Source organism: Astatotilapia calliptera, chromosome 13 (genome assembly GCF_964374335.1).
Source record: "Astatotilapia calliptera chromosome 13, fAstCal68.1, whole genome shotgun sequence".
NCBI lineage: Eukaryota > Metazoa > Chordata > Actinopteri > Cichliformes > Cichlidae > Astatotilapia > Astatotilapia calliptera.
This window is the reverse complement of record NC_137434.1, coordinates 27,750,851-27,766,285: the sequence shown is the minus strand read 5'-3', so window position 1 is coordinate 27,766,285 and position 15,435 is coordinate 27,750,851. Positions and strand designations below refer to the sequence as shown.

Sequence of the window (15,435 nt, the reverse complement as noted above, 5' to 3'; positions counted from 1 at the left end):
GTTTTGTGTCCCATATCCTTTATGTCTTCATTAATGCTCAGCCTATTTGGAAAAATCTGGATGAGATCTGCATTTGGCTCATTTACATGCCATTAAAGTGCTTTTGTTGCTGCAAATGCATACTTTTTGTTTAGCAGAGGTATTTTTCTGGGATGTTGTTTAGCTCAGTGTCACTCTGAAAAACTATAATGGCTCTCTTAGTAGAGCTGTGTGTTCCCCCGATACACTGCTTTGTTGGCAGAATTAAACTGTCAACTTGAAGAAGACTTTGGACGTATTTGAGTCGCAACTAATAAAAAAGTTTGGTAATTCACCTTTTCTCCTGTTTGCATCAGTTGTTAATTGAACAGACAAATATTTTATTTTCTTCACGCTCACACATTTAAATCAACTCATTTGTTCTCTCCCAAGAAGTTGCCAATGCCTATCAAAGAGAATGTATTTGGATCAGACCGGTGATGGAAAGTAATGGATTTATTGCTGAGCTTTTAGGACTTGTGCATGCGTACCTGTCAGGTAGGTATTATGCGATGAGTTGATGAAATAGTGAGATATCGGGAAGCTCATGTCTTCAGACTGATCCAGCTTTTCTGGTGGAATGACTCCATTCTCATCACTAGACAGATAACTGGAGAACGCCTGGAGGGAGATCTTGCCTAAAAATATTGTTCACACAAACACAAAAGACAAAAAGTGAGAACCCTATTCCAACAAAAATCAGTTCAGGACAATAAAAACTGGTCACTTTGACTCTTACTTCATTTAGGCGTGATCAAGACAATCTAATGAAGTTGCGAAAGTGAATTTGAAAGTGCCGTAGAGTTTGGTGGCACACAGGCTGGTATTTCAGAAGCTGCTACTCTTTTTTCCCACACAACCATCTCTAGTATTTACAGACAAAAAAGGAGAAAATAGCCAGTGAGCGTCAGCCCTCTATGAAAAAAAAATGCTTTGTACATGCCAGAGGTCAAAGGAGAATGACCAGACTGCTTTGAGCTGAAAGGAAAACAGCAGAACTCAAATAACAGCTCGATACAACTACGGTACATCTCTGAATGCACAACATGTTGAACCTTGAAGCACATTGGCTACTGCAACAGAAAACCACACCACATCAAAAAAACAGGAAAGGATGCTACAGTTCATACAGGCTCACCAAAAGTGGACAACAGAATATTGGAAAAACTTTGCCAGGTCTGGGAAGTCTCAATTTCTACTGTAATATTCCGATGATTGGGTTTGGAAAAAAAAAAACATTAAAAGATGGAATCATCCTGCTTTGTATCAACAGCTGCTGTCGGTGGTGTAATTGCGTCTGGGATATTTTCTTGGCACACTTTAATCCCGTTACTACTAAGTTATCAACATTTAAATGCCAGACGAGTTTTGTTGCTGAACATGTCCATCCCTTTATGACCACAATGTGTCCATCTTCTGATAGCTCACAAAGCTCTAATCATCTCAAACTGGTTTCGCCAACAAGACAATGAGTTTACTGTAATCAAGTGGCCTCACATCTGACCTCCCTTGCTGCCTTTTTATTGAGAGACAGTTCACACAAAAAACATCAGAACAAAGCCACGCCCACATGGTTCTAAGACAAGGCATTGTATGTATATGTGTGAACTTCTGTAAGAATGTGTGTGTGTGTGTGTGTGTGTGTGTGTGTGTGTGTGTGTGTGCTAAATGTTAGCGTCATAGCATCATTGTCATACTCATTAAACCCCTTTAGTGACTTGTCACCATCCTAGAATAAAGCTTCAGGTTTTTCCTTTTTAATTTCTCAACCCTCCTCTATAATGAATTTTTAATTTCTGATAAGGAAATATAATATAATACGAACATAATCATTTTATTTCTTAGATAGCAGCACTGTTATCTTATGGGTGAAAAACAATCTGTAGTTTATGTTTGATGCAAAGTAGACACCTAAATTTCTTCTAGTAGGATCTACACAAATTACAGAGTAAGTATATAGGTGGGTTAGAAAGGTATTTTTGGATCAACTTGTGTGGGTTTTTATTTTTAACCTCCTAAGACCCGAACTCTTCCATAGCATGCATTTTTAATTTCTCTTTGATATTTGAGCATGAATGTAAAAAGAAAGAATTACCAGATTTTTTTTTTTACCTTATTTTCGTTTTTATGAAAAATAAGAGCCACATATGAGGATATTTGTTTAAAATTTTGATAGAACAGTAGCAGTATAATGTCCTCGTAAGTGGATATCAGGCTCTTGTAGAGCAAAATTGAGTATTTTGGTCTAAATAACCCAAAATGTGATGTCCACATATGTGGACGCCAGGTCCTAGGAGGTTAAAGTAAAAAAACAAAACAACAACAAACAAACACATAAAACCTCCAGCAAAATCTGCTTGTCTAAGTGTGTACCTTGCTTTAGTTGTGTCTGGTCATGTTGATACCTCTCCATCGCAGTGTGCGTCTGTGCAGGACGAAGAGGTGGGTAGAGGATTTCATTGAGCCTTGGGTCTCTCTGCTTATTGTTGATGAACTCTGTCATCTGATCGACTGACAGCATCCTATCATTGGCTCCTCTGCAGAGCAGAGAAGAGTCAGGTTGAAAGTCAGAGCATTAGAGGATAAACCTTCTCAGAAATTTGTATGCTGTTTGTGTATTTTTGTGGAACCACTGCTGGAGTGCTGCTTAACCTCATACTCTTGAAAAACAGTTTTTAAAATGGGAAGAGTGCTATTGTATTGGTTTTATCAATTGATTAAATCAATTAAGTTAAATCAATTTGCAAGGGTTTAGAACGTTTGTAGAAACTGGAATACGTCAACATGTTTTTATGTGTGATGAGAAACCACTAGAACAAATGTACAAGTGGTATGCTGCATAAATCTGCCAGTTTTCACATTGTACAGATTTATCTACTGCTTTCCAATGCTAGAAAAAAAAAACAGATATAGAGAATTACTACTACAAGTACAAGTGTAGTACAAGTACTACAAAAATTATAGCTAAACATTTAAATTATTTTATTATTATCATCCTTTATTGATTCCAGTTTCTTCGATGCAGAAATGCCCTGTGATAATATTTGAGAACAACTAGATGATACGCTTCTTTTTTAAAAAATATCAAGTTGTCATTCTAAGTGTGAAGATACGATGTGAAATTTCAGACTGGGCCCATCTCACAGTGGTTCAGGTCTCAGTCACACAGACCTAGAGACCTGTTGGCACTTATCTAGCAACCACCAGTCATGCGGGAAAAGTGTGTATTCTGTGACTAGTAAGCGAGTGGTTGCTGGAGGTTCCTGACAGTCTCGTGCATAACAAACTGGTAGTAAAGAGGTATATGATGAAGCACTGAAAAGCTCCTTGTGATTGCTGTGGTCATTACTAGGCTACAAGTAGTTTGCATAGATGTTTGCAGTTTCACTGTAGCTCAGAGAGAAAAAGGTAGAATGTCTATTTTGCAGAATAGACATTTATTTTCCTAGTGATCAGTGGTCGCCAGGGGGTTGTTGACTGGTCTTAATGAGGTCTTAATCATCATATATTTCCAACTGCATATCAACTTGAAATAAAAAGAAATTGTGACGTATTGTCTTGTTGTTCAAGTAATTAATACAAATAGATTTAGATTTAGACACCTTTCTGGTTCTAGGGACACAATTACATTAAAAAAAACTCCAGGATCAGGATTTAGATCGGCTTCAGAAAGCTAATTACTTCTAACAAACTGGTCCAGTTGCATAACATCGTTGGAAGAGGGGATAGATTAGTTTTAAGAATATGATTACTGCTGCAAAGCTAAAGATCAACCAGTTTGTTCAATCCCTGTCTGTCTGTACAAGTGGGACAGGCGATGAATCACGATTTTTCTGATATCAAAAAAATTGGCCTGAAGCAAATAACAACTTTTCATTTTGTAGAGTAGCTTCTTCATCTTTAATACATCTTTTAGCAGAGTAGAGGTCAGTAGCTGCAGCAAGAGCTCCAGCTCAAGTTATTTTCTGTTTACTTACTGCAGTTTGAAGATGTTCCCAAGCTCAGGACGAGGGCACAGACTATCCAAGAAGTTCCGGTAAACTTCAAGTGTTAAGTCTTCCAGTTTGATGCTGTCACCCTGTCAAATACAAAGAACATGGGCATTAATTATTGATAATGCCAACTGCAAAATATAGTTCAAAACCCTTTTTAAAATGCAACTTTTCCTCCAACATGTCTTCTTCAAAAACAATCTTTCTGTGCTCACAGGAATATTCAATGTGTGATTCATGTAAAATCAACACCACTTTGTTTTGAATTGGAAGTGGCTGCTTGAAAACTTGATGACCCAGATATCTGAGCTTATTTCACCCATCCATGCACTATGAGTCATTCTGGACAAAACCAACAGACAAAAGCTTCAACAGAAAACAGAAAACTGAGAAGAAAGAATAAAGAGAAAAAGAGAGAAAAAAACTAAATACTTTGTGAGTCTAATATGTAGTTATCCATGAAAAGAGAACAGCTTTTCATGTGTGTCTTTCATTCCCTGCCACCTATAATAATCCAAACTAACTGAAGTATTTACCCGTCCATAGGGCAGTTTGCAGCTCTCCAGGGCATTCTCGACTCTTTTTCTGTCCGATGAAAACAGCCGAACAATACTGAAACAGACAGTGGTGCAACAATATTATGATCATTCCACCAACCCAAAACTCATTTTTTTACTTTCCGTAAGAACCTCTACATATTCTTCTCTCCAACTAATGGGCCGACATTTACGGTGCTAATCCTCCATAACGGTTCTTGAAATGCAACTATTCCCCGTGTACGCAATTTCACTTTGGCAAATCTCACCCTCTTCACTTGAGCCCAAAGCTTCGACTGTGCAAACTGTCAAACCGTGCGGGCTTTCTTAAAACTCTACTCCCTCGGCTTCTTAGATATCAGCTGACCTTAATTCGGCTCTCAGTTTGCTTCTAAAATACAGCTTCCTGTCATAACTGTATTATCCATCTCATGCTCTGGCAGTGGTTGATTACCAGGTCAGTGCTGAATTAAGCACCTTCATGAATCCTGTCCCTGTTTTTGCTTCCCCAAGTGCACATGGAATTAAGTTTATTTTTGGAAGCAAGGGACAGGAAAGAGCAAAGTTAAAGTTTGTGCGTGTCTCTGAAGATTTCTTCAGGCTAATTCCTCACGTTCCCAACCATATACTGTAACATGTGCCTCAAAGCAAATGCTTGGGTAAAACCACTGAGTGAGGCTTGGGGACCTAATAATCATCGGGAACTCACTTCTTGACAGGAATTCTCCCCTCTGCATTCGGCTGAAGAGTTAACTTGATGTACCTGAAGCAGAAAAATTAGAGGGTGTCAGTTTCAAAGGGTGAAGTAGCAAAAGTGGTCGGGCAAATGGGTCAATGGTGTGTGTGAATGAAGCATTTTGTAAAACCATTAAGATTAAAAGATGTGCAGAAAATAGGTTTCAAAAAGGTGTCAGGAAGCAGCAGGGATGATTAAGTTTATCACAAAAGACTCAGTATTTTTTTTATTAACCTCCAAACTCCACAAATCCACATCTGTGCTTCCCTTTAAGCCATATACTGTTTAATAAAACAAACAAGTGCGTGCAGTGATGAATGTGTGCGTACTCACGCTTTCAGCAGACTCTGGTCTCGGTTGAGATTGTGGCTCAGCAGGTTGGAAGACAGAGAAAACAGTTCCTCACACCACACCTACAAAAAAACGAAACACAAAAACAGTCACACACTGCATCATCATTATCATCACAATTAGTCATGGTCACGGTCGCTTTAATGAGCTCAGCACCTTGGCTTCGTCCTCCTGCGAAGCGATGAAGTTAAGCTGGTTGACGTTTACAAGGTCTGAAGCCGTAACCACGGTAACCATGCGGTTCTCCAGCCTACCAACCAGGTTTCCCACATCGAGCAGCTCCCGCAGCTTAGCCTCCTATTGGATGACACAGAGTGAAAGCTGTCAGTGGAATCAGAGCCACGAGGGAGGCATGCACTGTAGAGAGGAGACGGATGAAAGTGAGGGGACCTGGAGGGATGCGGGGACGGCTGAGACCATTTGAGGCAGTTTATTTGCATCTATTTTTACCCAGTGTGACATGTTGTTTGCAACATACAGTGTGTTATATGTGTAAAGAGAGTGCAGGCTGAACTTGATAGTAAATCAGGCGATCAAACAGAGAAAGATGTTTTTGTGGAAATAAAAATTATTTAATGTTTGTCACCTTCCTCAAGAGGGGCTCCACATTTTCTCCAGTTTTTCTGACTGAAGAGGGTCTCATCATCGCTCATGCAAGTCTTGAGTTTCCACTTATTTTTTTATTTTCTAGTAAAATGGGAAATAGGCACAGCGACTCATTGAAACTTGTGCAAATATACAGGGAGTGCAGAATTATTAGGCAAATGAGTATTTTGTCCACATCATCCTCTTCATGCATGTTGTCTTACTCCAAGCTTTATAGGCTCGAAAGCCTACTACCAATTAAGCATATTAGGTGATGTGCATCTCTGTAATGAGAAGGGGTGTGGTCTAATGACATCAACACCCTATATCAGGTGTGCATAATTATTAGGCAACTTCCTTTCCTTTGGCAAAACGGGTCAAAAGAAGGACTTGACAGGCTCAGAAAAGTCAAAAATAGTGAGATATCTTGCAGAGGGATGCAGCAGTCTCAAAATTGCAAAGCTTCTGAAGTGTGATCATCGAACAATCAAGCGTTTCATTCAAAATAGTCAACAGGGTCGCAAGAAGCGTGTGGAAAAACCAAGGCGCAAAATAACTGCCCATGAACTGAGAAAAGTCAAGCGTGCAGCTGCCAAGATGCCACTTGCCACCAGTTTGGCCATATTTCAGAGCTGCAACATCACTGGAGTGCCCAAAAGCACAAGGTGTGCAATACTCAGAGACATGGCCAAGGTAAGACAGGCTGAAAGACGACCACCACTGAACAAGACACACAAGCTGAAACGTCAAGACTGGGCCAAGAAATATCTCAAGACTGGTTTTTCTAAGGTTTTATGGACTGATGAAATGAGACTGAGTCTTGATGGGCCAGATGGATGGGCCCGTGGCTGGATTGGTAAAGGGCAGAGAGCTCCAGTCCGACTCAGACGCCAGCAAGGTGGAGGTGGAGTACTGGTTTGGGCTGGTATCATCAAAGATGAGCTTGTGGGGCCTTTTCGGGTTGAGGATGGAGTCAAGCTCAACTCCCAGTCCTACTGCCAGTTTCTGGAAGACACCTTCTTCAAGCAGTGGTACAGGAAGAAGTCTGCATCCTTCAAGAAAAACATGATTTTCATGCAGGACAATGCTCCATCACACGCGTCCAAGTACTCCACAGCGTGGCTGGCAAGAAAGGGTATAAAAGAAGAAAAACTAATGACATGGCCTCCTTGTTCACCTGATCTGAACCCCATTGAGAACCTGTGGTCCATCATCAAATGTGAGATTTACAAGGAGGGAAAACAGTACACCTCTCTGAACAGTGTCTGGGAGGCTGTGGTTGCTGCTGCACGCAATGTTGATGGTGAACAGATCAAAACACTGACAGAATCCATGGATGGCAGACTTTTGAGTGTCCTTGCAAAGAAAGGTGGCTATATTGGTCGCTGATTTGTTTTTGTTTTGTTTTTGAATGTCAGAAATGTATATTTGTGAATGTGGAGATGTTATATTGGTGTTACTGGTAAAAATAAAGAATTGAAATGGGTATATATTTGTTTTTTGTTGCCTAATAATTATGCACAGTAATAGTCACCTGCACACACAGATATCCCCCTAAAATAGCTAAAACTAAAAACAAACTAAAAACTACTTCCAAAAACATTCAGCTTTGATATTAATGAGTTTTTTGGGTTCATTGAGAACATGGTTGTTGTTCAATAATAAAATTATTCCTGAAAAATACAACTTGCCTAATAATTCTGCACTCTCTGTATATGGAAATACAGTATATAAGGGAAAATCAGAGTCTGTACAATTCTAACAAGGCTGAAAGCCAACACTGGGTATACACAGCAACCTCTATTCTTCAGCGCAGCCTGAATTCTCCTAGGCAAGCTTTCAAGTAGTCTTCAGGAATAGTTCTCCGGGCTTCTTGAGGGAGATTCCTCTTGTTCCAGTCAAGATGATACACGGTGTTTCAATGATGTTGAGGTGCGGGCTCTGGAGAGGCCATTCCTACTATATGCCATCTTACTGATAGTGTTATGTTTTATGTTTTTCTGTCTAAGACTGAAAGTGTGTTTGTGAACACTGCTGCCAGATGCTTTTTAGATGCTACTGTCTGGTTTGTGACTGAAATGCAGTCCCAGGACATGATGGATTCTCCACTGGTTCCATGATCCTCTTGGGGAAACTCCCATAGGGCTTAAAATCTGGGACTCTCCACCAGTTACTCTTAGAACTGAAGAAGCTTCTCTGATGAGAGGTGAAACATCTTCAAGGAAACTTAAAGAAGTCCAGACACTTTTCTTTCCAAGCTCCTTAGACTACCATGACCTGGGTGACTGAGAACCTTCACAGACATTTCAAATTTGGTTTGTGTAATTTGGCACATCTCAGACTTTTCTCCTGGTTCCTTTCTTTGGTTTTTTCTTGACAGCCACCCTTCAATTAATACTATTTCTATGAGACTTTGGGGAACCAATCAACTGTCAGGTGTCAAGTCTTCTACATTTTTATTTTAATTTCTTAAGGACAATACTTTCAGATACTGTTTATCTGTTGTAAATAGTTTTTTGACCTGACGTTTTTTCTTTTGCCCTCCATTTGTTCACTTTCCTCAAATATTTTACGGATACACTATGTACACCAGTCAATAGCTGGAGAATTATTGCTCAAGACCATTTTAAAAAGTACTAAAAAGTCTGGTGCCTTGGAAGCAAAATGTAAGAAATGAGAGGCCAGTTTGGGAGATCAGTATAGTCTTGCATTCTGTTAGTACCATGGTCTGGTGGGTTAAACGTTATGCTTAAATAGTGCTGCCGCATGTGTAGATTTCAGGAAAGTTGAGTTTACATGTCTACCAGTGATTTAAAGCACATCATTCACATTTCCTTAAAGAAGTTTGTTGCCTGATGGCAAAGAGGTCCTGGGTTCAAATCCATCAACCAGACTGGTGCTTTTCTGTGTGCCTGTGTGGGTTCTCTCTGGGTATTCTGGCACCCCACTACATGCATTTTAGGTTAACTGAATCAACATTGCTTGTAGGCTTCAAAGTAATTGTGAATGGTTGTCTGTCTCTTAGCCCTGATGGCAGGTGATCTGCCCAGTGTGTGTATGCCACGAGGTGATGGCACACCAGCCATGTCTCCTTTTGCGTACTTATTGAGGAAAGATGTGAAATCACTGATTTTTAAAAAAAGGTTTTCCAGGGGTTCGGTTTGTTAAATGTTTTTGCGTTTTCCTTTTGTTGCTTCGGTTTAATGTTCAATCTTGTGATTATTCCGTTAAATTCCCTCCTCACATGGTGGCACATCATTTTCAGGATGACAAAGTAAAAGCAGGGGTAGAGGAGGACCAGAGGGAGGAGATTATTAGAGACTTATGAGGCAGTCACAGTAACAATCAAGGATTAAAATCATTAAGAAACCCAGTCAGGCAAATATTATGGCTGCCCTCGAACAAAATACATCAGATGCTTTGCTATTTATGAAAGCAAAGCACAAGTCTTCTATTGAAGTAGGAAGCAAAGCAATAAATATAACATAAACGATAGTAGGTAACAGAAATAAAATCTAAAGTACTTCATGGTAGTACAGAAAGAAAAAAGAGGCAATAAAAAACATCAACTTATTATTAAAGCACGAATGCCGTAATGTCAGCTACAAAAAGTAATGCAAACGTTAAGTCAAATATTAAAAATTTCATGAATAAAACATCACATTCTGCTGCATAAGAGGAGCAACTGTTAGGTGAGAGGTCACTGGCTACATACAGAGATGCAGTAGGAGGATTGAAAATTGCAATGCAGGAAGGACACAGCATACATTTCACACGTGCAGAGTCAAGTAGAGGTGAATATAAGCAGAGAGATGACAGTACCTTGGGTGTTTTCGTGCTTCTGCCTGTTCTGACATCTTTTACCAGGGTCAGGTCCAACAGCTCTGTGTCCTAATGAAAACACACCCACACATAGAGCACACACACACTCACGCAGTCAGCTGTTATCTGGGAGCTAAAGGCCTCCTGCTGTTTCCTGTTAAGGATTTAAGCCGACCTGGAAAGAAAGTGTGCATGTATGTATGTGTGTGCAATGGTATGCTGTCTTATATGCTTGCTTTTTTCATACCTTTTAAAGGTATCCACCCAGCCTTTGACTATACATTGTATCTCTACAGTTCTTGTGTATGAATACATAACCTTAACATTGGCAAGCCTCTTGATTAACAAAGCTAAAAAAAAAAAAAATTTCAACATTCTTGGAATTGTGTGTAAAAAAATAAAAACAGCTAATTCCTGAATAGCACACAGTTTGTGCTTCTCATGTATTTTCATACTTTCAGGTGACAAAGCTAACCCCTGGGTTTTTGAACGTCTGGGTGGCCACTTATGATCGCAAGGCGATTGCACAAGTCACCTGATGGGAAGCAATCTGTCTCCAAATAATCACGGTCCAACTCAGACTGACTCACTCTCAAACAGGTTGGGGAGGCTTTGCAAGTAATTGATGTCTAATTTATGAACACTGACAGTTTGCCAATGTGTTGCAACCAATCTGAATCAGTCTGTGCTGCTGAGTGCAACTTGTCTGCTGTTCATGTCTTTGCAGCAGCTGACTCGACTCAGCTGGTTGACAAACTAGCTGTATTTTGGTTATATCCTGAAATAAAAGCTGGAATGCTGAGTGTTTATGCCATTCTGCAGTTAAATCACCATCTTGCAGCAACTACCTCATTATTTGTGGAGGCCTTTATTAATATTTGTTTCAAATCTATGTGGTTCTGATTTGACTGACTTTGAATGTAAGTATTTACTGTACTTTTCTGTTTAATGCAAATTTCTCTGTATGTAGATGGCAACAGAGTTGCTATTTTCACTGCTTTATCACAATAAATCATCATATTATCACAAAAAGTTTGCATGTAATTACCAACCTGTTGCTATTTAACTGTAAGCTAACTCAGACTGATATCTGACCAAGTCAGTGTAACTATCATTTGAAGACAGGAACTGGCTGTGAGTGGTCACAAACTTCAAAGCAACCATTTCAAAGGTAAGAAAACTGTAAAATCATTACACATGGTGGGAATCATTTTGGCTCTGCTATGATCTCCAACTGCAGCATTTAGTATATCTTTTTCTCTGCATTCCAAAAACATAACTGGTTATTGTTAGCACAGTGAACCTGAATGTTGTAAATATGTATGCAGTTTCTGTAGTAGATAAAGGTCACAGACAAGATTATGTGGAAGCAAGATATTTAGCATCTTATAGCAAAACATAACATAGCATAGCAAAAACAGATCAGACTAACAGCTAGACTGTATTGGTTATATTTTTGTGTATAAAAAAATAATAAAATTGCTTCACAGGTGCACAAAAAATGATTCAGACAACATTTAATCAAACTTAAAATGGAAAATTAATTTAAAAAAACAATCTTCATTAGCAAATTAATTTAGTCAAATGTGCATAAAATAAGAAGGTAATGAAACATTTAATGATTCATCTTTGATTCAGAATCTAGTCTGAAAAAAGTTCCAGTTTTAATGACTGAAATACTGAATATTGATGAGTCACCAAATCAATTAATGTCACTTTTTGAGGTTTCAAGCTTAATTTGTTCCTCATCATTTAATATCTACAGCCAGTCTAAGAGAATTATATCTAAGACAGCTGATTTTTGTGCTTAACCTTGTTTTGGTCGGTCCAGTAGAGGTAAAATCCATGTGGATCCACATGCAGAGTCACTGGAGTGACAGTGGACAAATCCTAGGGAGACAGGTGGAGAGAATGAAAATAACCGTAAAACATCATAAAAACTCAAGCGAAAAATCATTTACGTAGCTAATGCACTCATAAAAATGTTCTACTTTCTACTTGGTAGGGCGAGAAAATTATGTAAGAATACACTTGTCTGTGGTGGCATGAAGTGATAGTGATTCATACTGTAAGTGTCCAGAATCTTATTTTACTACTCACTACAGCGTGACCTCTTTTAACCAGGGAACACTAAGCGATTTCATTTTCATGTTACAGAAGTTCTTTTCAGCTGTCATAACACTAACTATCTATCCATATTAACCCACCATGATAGTTCCTAATTGGCTCCAGGTGGATTCAGACAGAGCAGCTCTTCTGATGTTTTGCTGTTTGAAAAGTCATAGCATTTTATACACAGCAGGTGTCTCAGAGGACCGGTTTCTGTGGCTAATTACTGGTTAAAAATAAAAGCACCTTGAAGCCTGGTGTAAATATCTGGTATTGAATGGACAAAAATAATACTTACTAAGTATTTTTTATATGGGGTTAAGCAGTTTGAATCCCCCAAATTATTTGATAAACTGATGTTTTGAAGCTTGCAGCCAAATTGAATATGCTTCAAGGGAGTGCAAAGATTTGTGACTATGTAAAGCTTTGAATCTATACAGTTTAGTAAAAGTTTAATCAGAGTGGTTTCAGTTGCTTTTCTGCAAAACAGAGATAGGGTTGGAGTGACTTTATTACAGGTACTGATGGAATCTTTTAACAGTTTCAGTTGCCATGAATCAAACAAAAAGGTTCAAAAGATTTAATGTGACAGATCAAAAATAAGTTAATAATCAAAAATAAAGCAACTTAAGCTGTACAAAATCAATAATAACAGCAAAAAAGTCTAAATATCGAACAACACAAACATGCCAGTGACGCCAGAAGAAGACAGCATAGCATCAAAAATTAAAGCTGAAATTTGTCATTTTTGCAAAGTTGGTGAAGCAAACTTAAGACTTCTTTATAAAGTTGATTAACCTGCAGCTTTTGTAACCGGGGAGCTGTGACTTATAGTTATAGTTACAACAAGACAATTCAACCAAAAGGTTTTAGACATCATATCATATTGACAGTATATGTTAAATTGAATCCAATATTTTTGCTGGTTCAGTAATAGGAGATTCAATGAAATAATGAAGGCTACTAAAGGATTATTGTATAATAAAATAATAATAATATTGTTAAGTTGACTAATGCTGTTAAAGATTATAGTTGTAACATTGGTTGCTTTCGACCTCTCGAGTTATAAATATCAACATGTCAGAAATGAGAGAGATGGGAAACTTTGCTGCTTAAATAAACCACCAAACTGCATGTCATTAATGTATGATCTGAGCAGAGTGAAGCATGATACCATGCAGCTCAACTCATCTGCTTAAACTAGCTCACCGGCTTTGCTTCTTCCTATTCCATACCAGCACGGATTGGACTGATTTCTCTCCACTTTCAAATCTTTTGTTCTCATTGTCCTAGAACACTGAATCTTCCTAAAAGGGCACACACAAACAAAGACTATGGCATGCCGGTGCCTTCTCATCCCGGGGCTTGTAATGCTACATTTTACTGGATGCCTCCATGCTATGCGTAATGTGTCCTTTGTTGTTGGTACCTTGACACGGACTTGAAAACAATCTTGTCTGAGGCACAGGAATAAGATGTTCCAATACAATTTAATGTTACATCTAATTAATATAGTGCTGTCCACCTTCTTATAAGCTAAACCTTAATTGATTTGATGCTCAAACCCAACAGCTGTATTATCTGTGTGCAGAACAAGAGCAGGGAGGTGTGAAACAGTGACAGTTTCCCACTTCCAGCATGAATCTTTTGCATCTTTCACAGCTGCACACAGTAGTGAAGGCTTTAGCCTAACAAGGTTCTGGACTCAGTTACTGTGAATGGATATCAGTTTTGTACTTCTACAAAACTGCTCAAATTGTTTTGTTAATATGTAAAAATTATTAACAGGAACAGAGATCTATTTAGGTATTAGTTAAATGAAAACCATAAAAAATGCCTGGCACATAGGTTAATTGGGCTGCTGCTTTATACTATACACTGCCAGAAAACCAGTACATGGTTAGGGTTAGGAAAAGAGTATAGGTAAAACACACCCACTTGAAAAAAGTAGCTCATACTATTGACATGTGGGCTAACTTGCGTATAATCGACCCATACACCCGCATGAAATGATGCCCCAGGGACAACTGGAAAGGTTAATGTAGTTTGGCAGCTTGTAGCCATGACAGGCAAAATATCCGTTAGCAAAGTAAAAGGGTATAGGCTACTGAAATAAACTAATCCCCTCTTTGAGGAAAGCAGCTGAAATCAATACCAACAGAAGCTAAGGGCACTGATGACCAATTCAGATTCCTTTATTGTCATTCAGTCAATACATCACAAGTGCATTGCTGAACAAACTTACAAGCACAGAAAAATCACAATAAAACAGAACCAGGTTTAAAAAATCTGTCTATTAACCACTGAATAATGGACAAAAAAAATTAAATAATATGAAAAGGTATGAAATATATTTTAGGGATACAAATGCAAAAAAGAGCCTGGAATATCCACTAGTGGCCAAAAGTCCACCACAAGGAAGGAATACCACCTAATAAACCAACTATTATCACCTATCACAGTAACTAAATACAGTAACTGAACAACACTAAATTAGTCACTGAATTCTAAAATTTCCCATATTTCTTCAGAATCTTTAGAAAAGAACATATGTTCTCCTCATACGTAAAAAGCTGTGAATTGTGAGTGAGAATAATGGAATTTATTGATTTAAGATTTAAGCTGGACTATTCCAGATGTCACAGGGAGAAAAGAAAGGTATCCTCGTCAGTTCTATCATTATAACTTGTCTTTAGTCCCAGCTCAGAATGTTGCACCTTAATTTAATGGTGCAAAATTATATACAGGGGTACACAATAATTTAAATAATTAATTGTTTGCATGCATGGAAAATGACTAGCATTAAAACTCTTACTAAGGCTCTTACTAAGACGGTTTGTCTGTCACACATCAGCATCTGCTTTTCATGTGGCACAATTGCTAACCTCGGCAACACTATATTTCTATGGTACTTCTTTTTCTCTTTGTTTTCCTGATCGTACACAAACTGTTTCATAATGCTAGTCAATAAAATCTGGCAAAGCTATACCTCTTACCTGCTGTGCTATAATTAATATAGCTATTCAAAAGGGCATATATTTAACCCTTGGAGGGACTTTTTACTCCATCCCTATTTCTCAGAAGGCACAGGAACCAGCTTGAGCTCAGTCCTCTAAACATTAGATGTCCATACTTATAAAGTTCTTCACATTCTTTTGCAGGATTTTTGTTTTCTTGAAAGTGTTAACACAGCCTACATTTGGAAGAAGAAAAACCAGAAGAAGAAGAAGCTCAGAAGCTGGTTAACTAGCTCCCTGGTTGTCACCTGTTGCCATAGCAACTGATT

General features: G+C 38.4%; 1 protein-coding gene across 1 annotated transcript in view; it reads right to left on the bottom strand.

The window, feature by feature from the left end:
- Positions 1-15,435, bottom strand: part of plcb1 (phospholipase C beta 1) — a 33,966-nt gene that overhangs the window by 17,379 nt on the left and 1,152 nt on the right. Inside the window, exons 2-10 of the mRNA XM_026190125.2 lie at positions 11,853-11,930; positions 10,041-10,109; positions 5,790-5,930; positions 5,616-5,695; positions 5,256-5,309; positions 4,547-4,622; positions 3,996-4,096; positions 2,392-2,555; positions 510-656 (exon numbers count right to left, since the gene is read on the bottom strand). Of these exons, the coding sequence (XP_026045910.1) occupies positions 510-656; positions 2,392-2,555; positions 3,996-4,096; positions 4,547-4,622; positions 5,256-5,309; positions 5,616-5,695; positions 5,790-5,930; positions 10,041-10,109; positions 11,853-11,930 (910 nt within the window). The remainder of the gene's footprint in view (positions 1-509; positions 657-2,391; positions 2,556-3,995; positions 4,097-4,546; positions 4,623-5,255; positions 5,310-5,615; positions 5,696-5,789; positions 5,931-10,040; positions 10,110-11,852; positions 11,931-15,435) is intronic.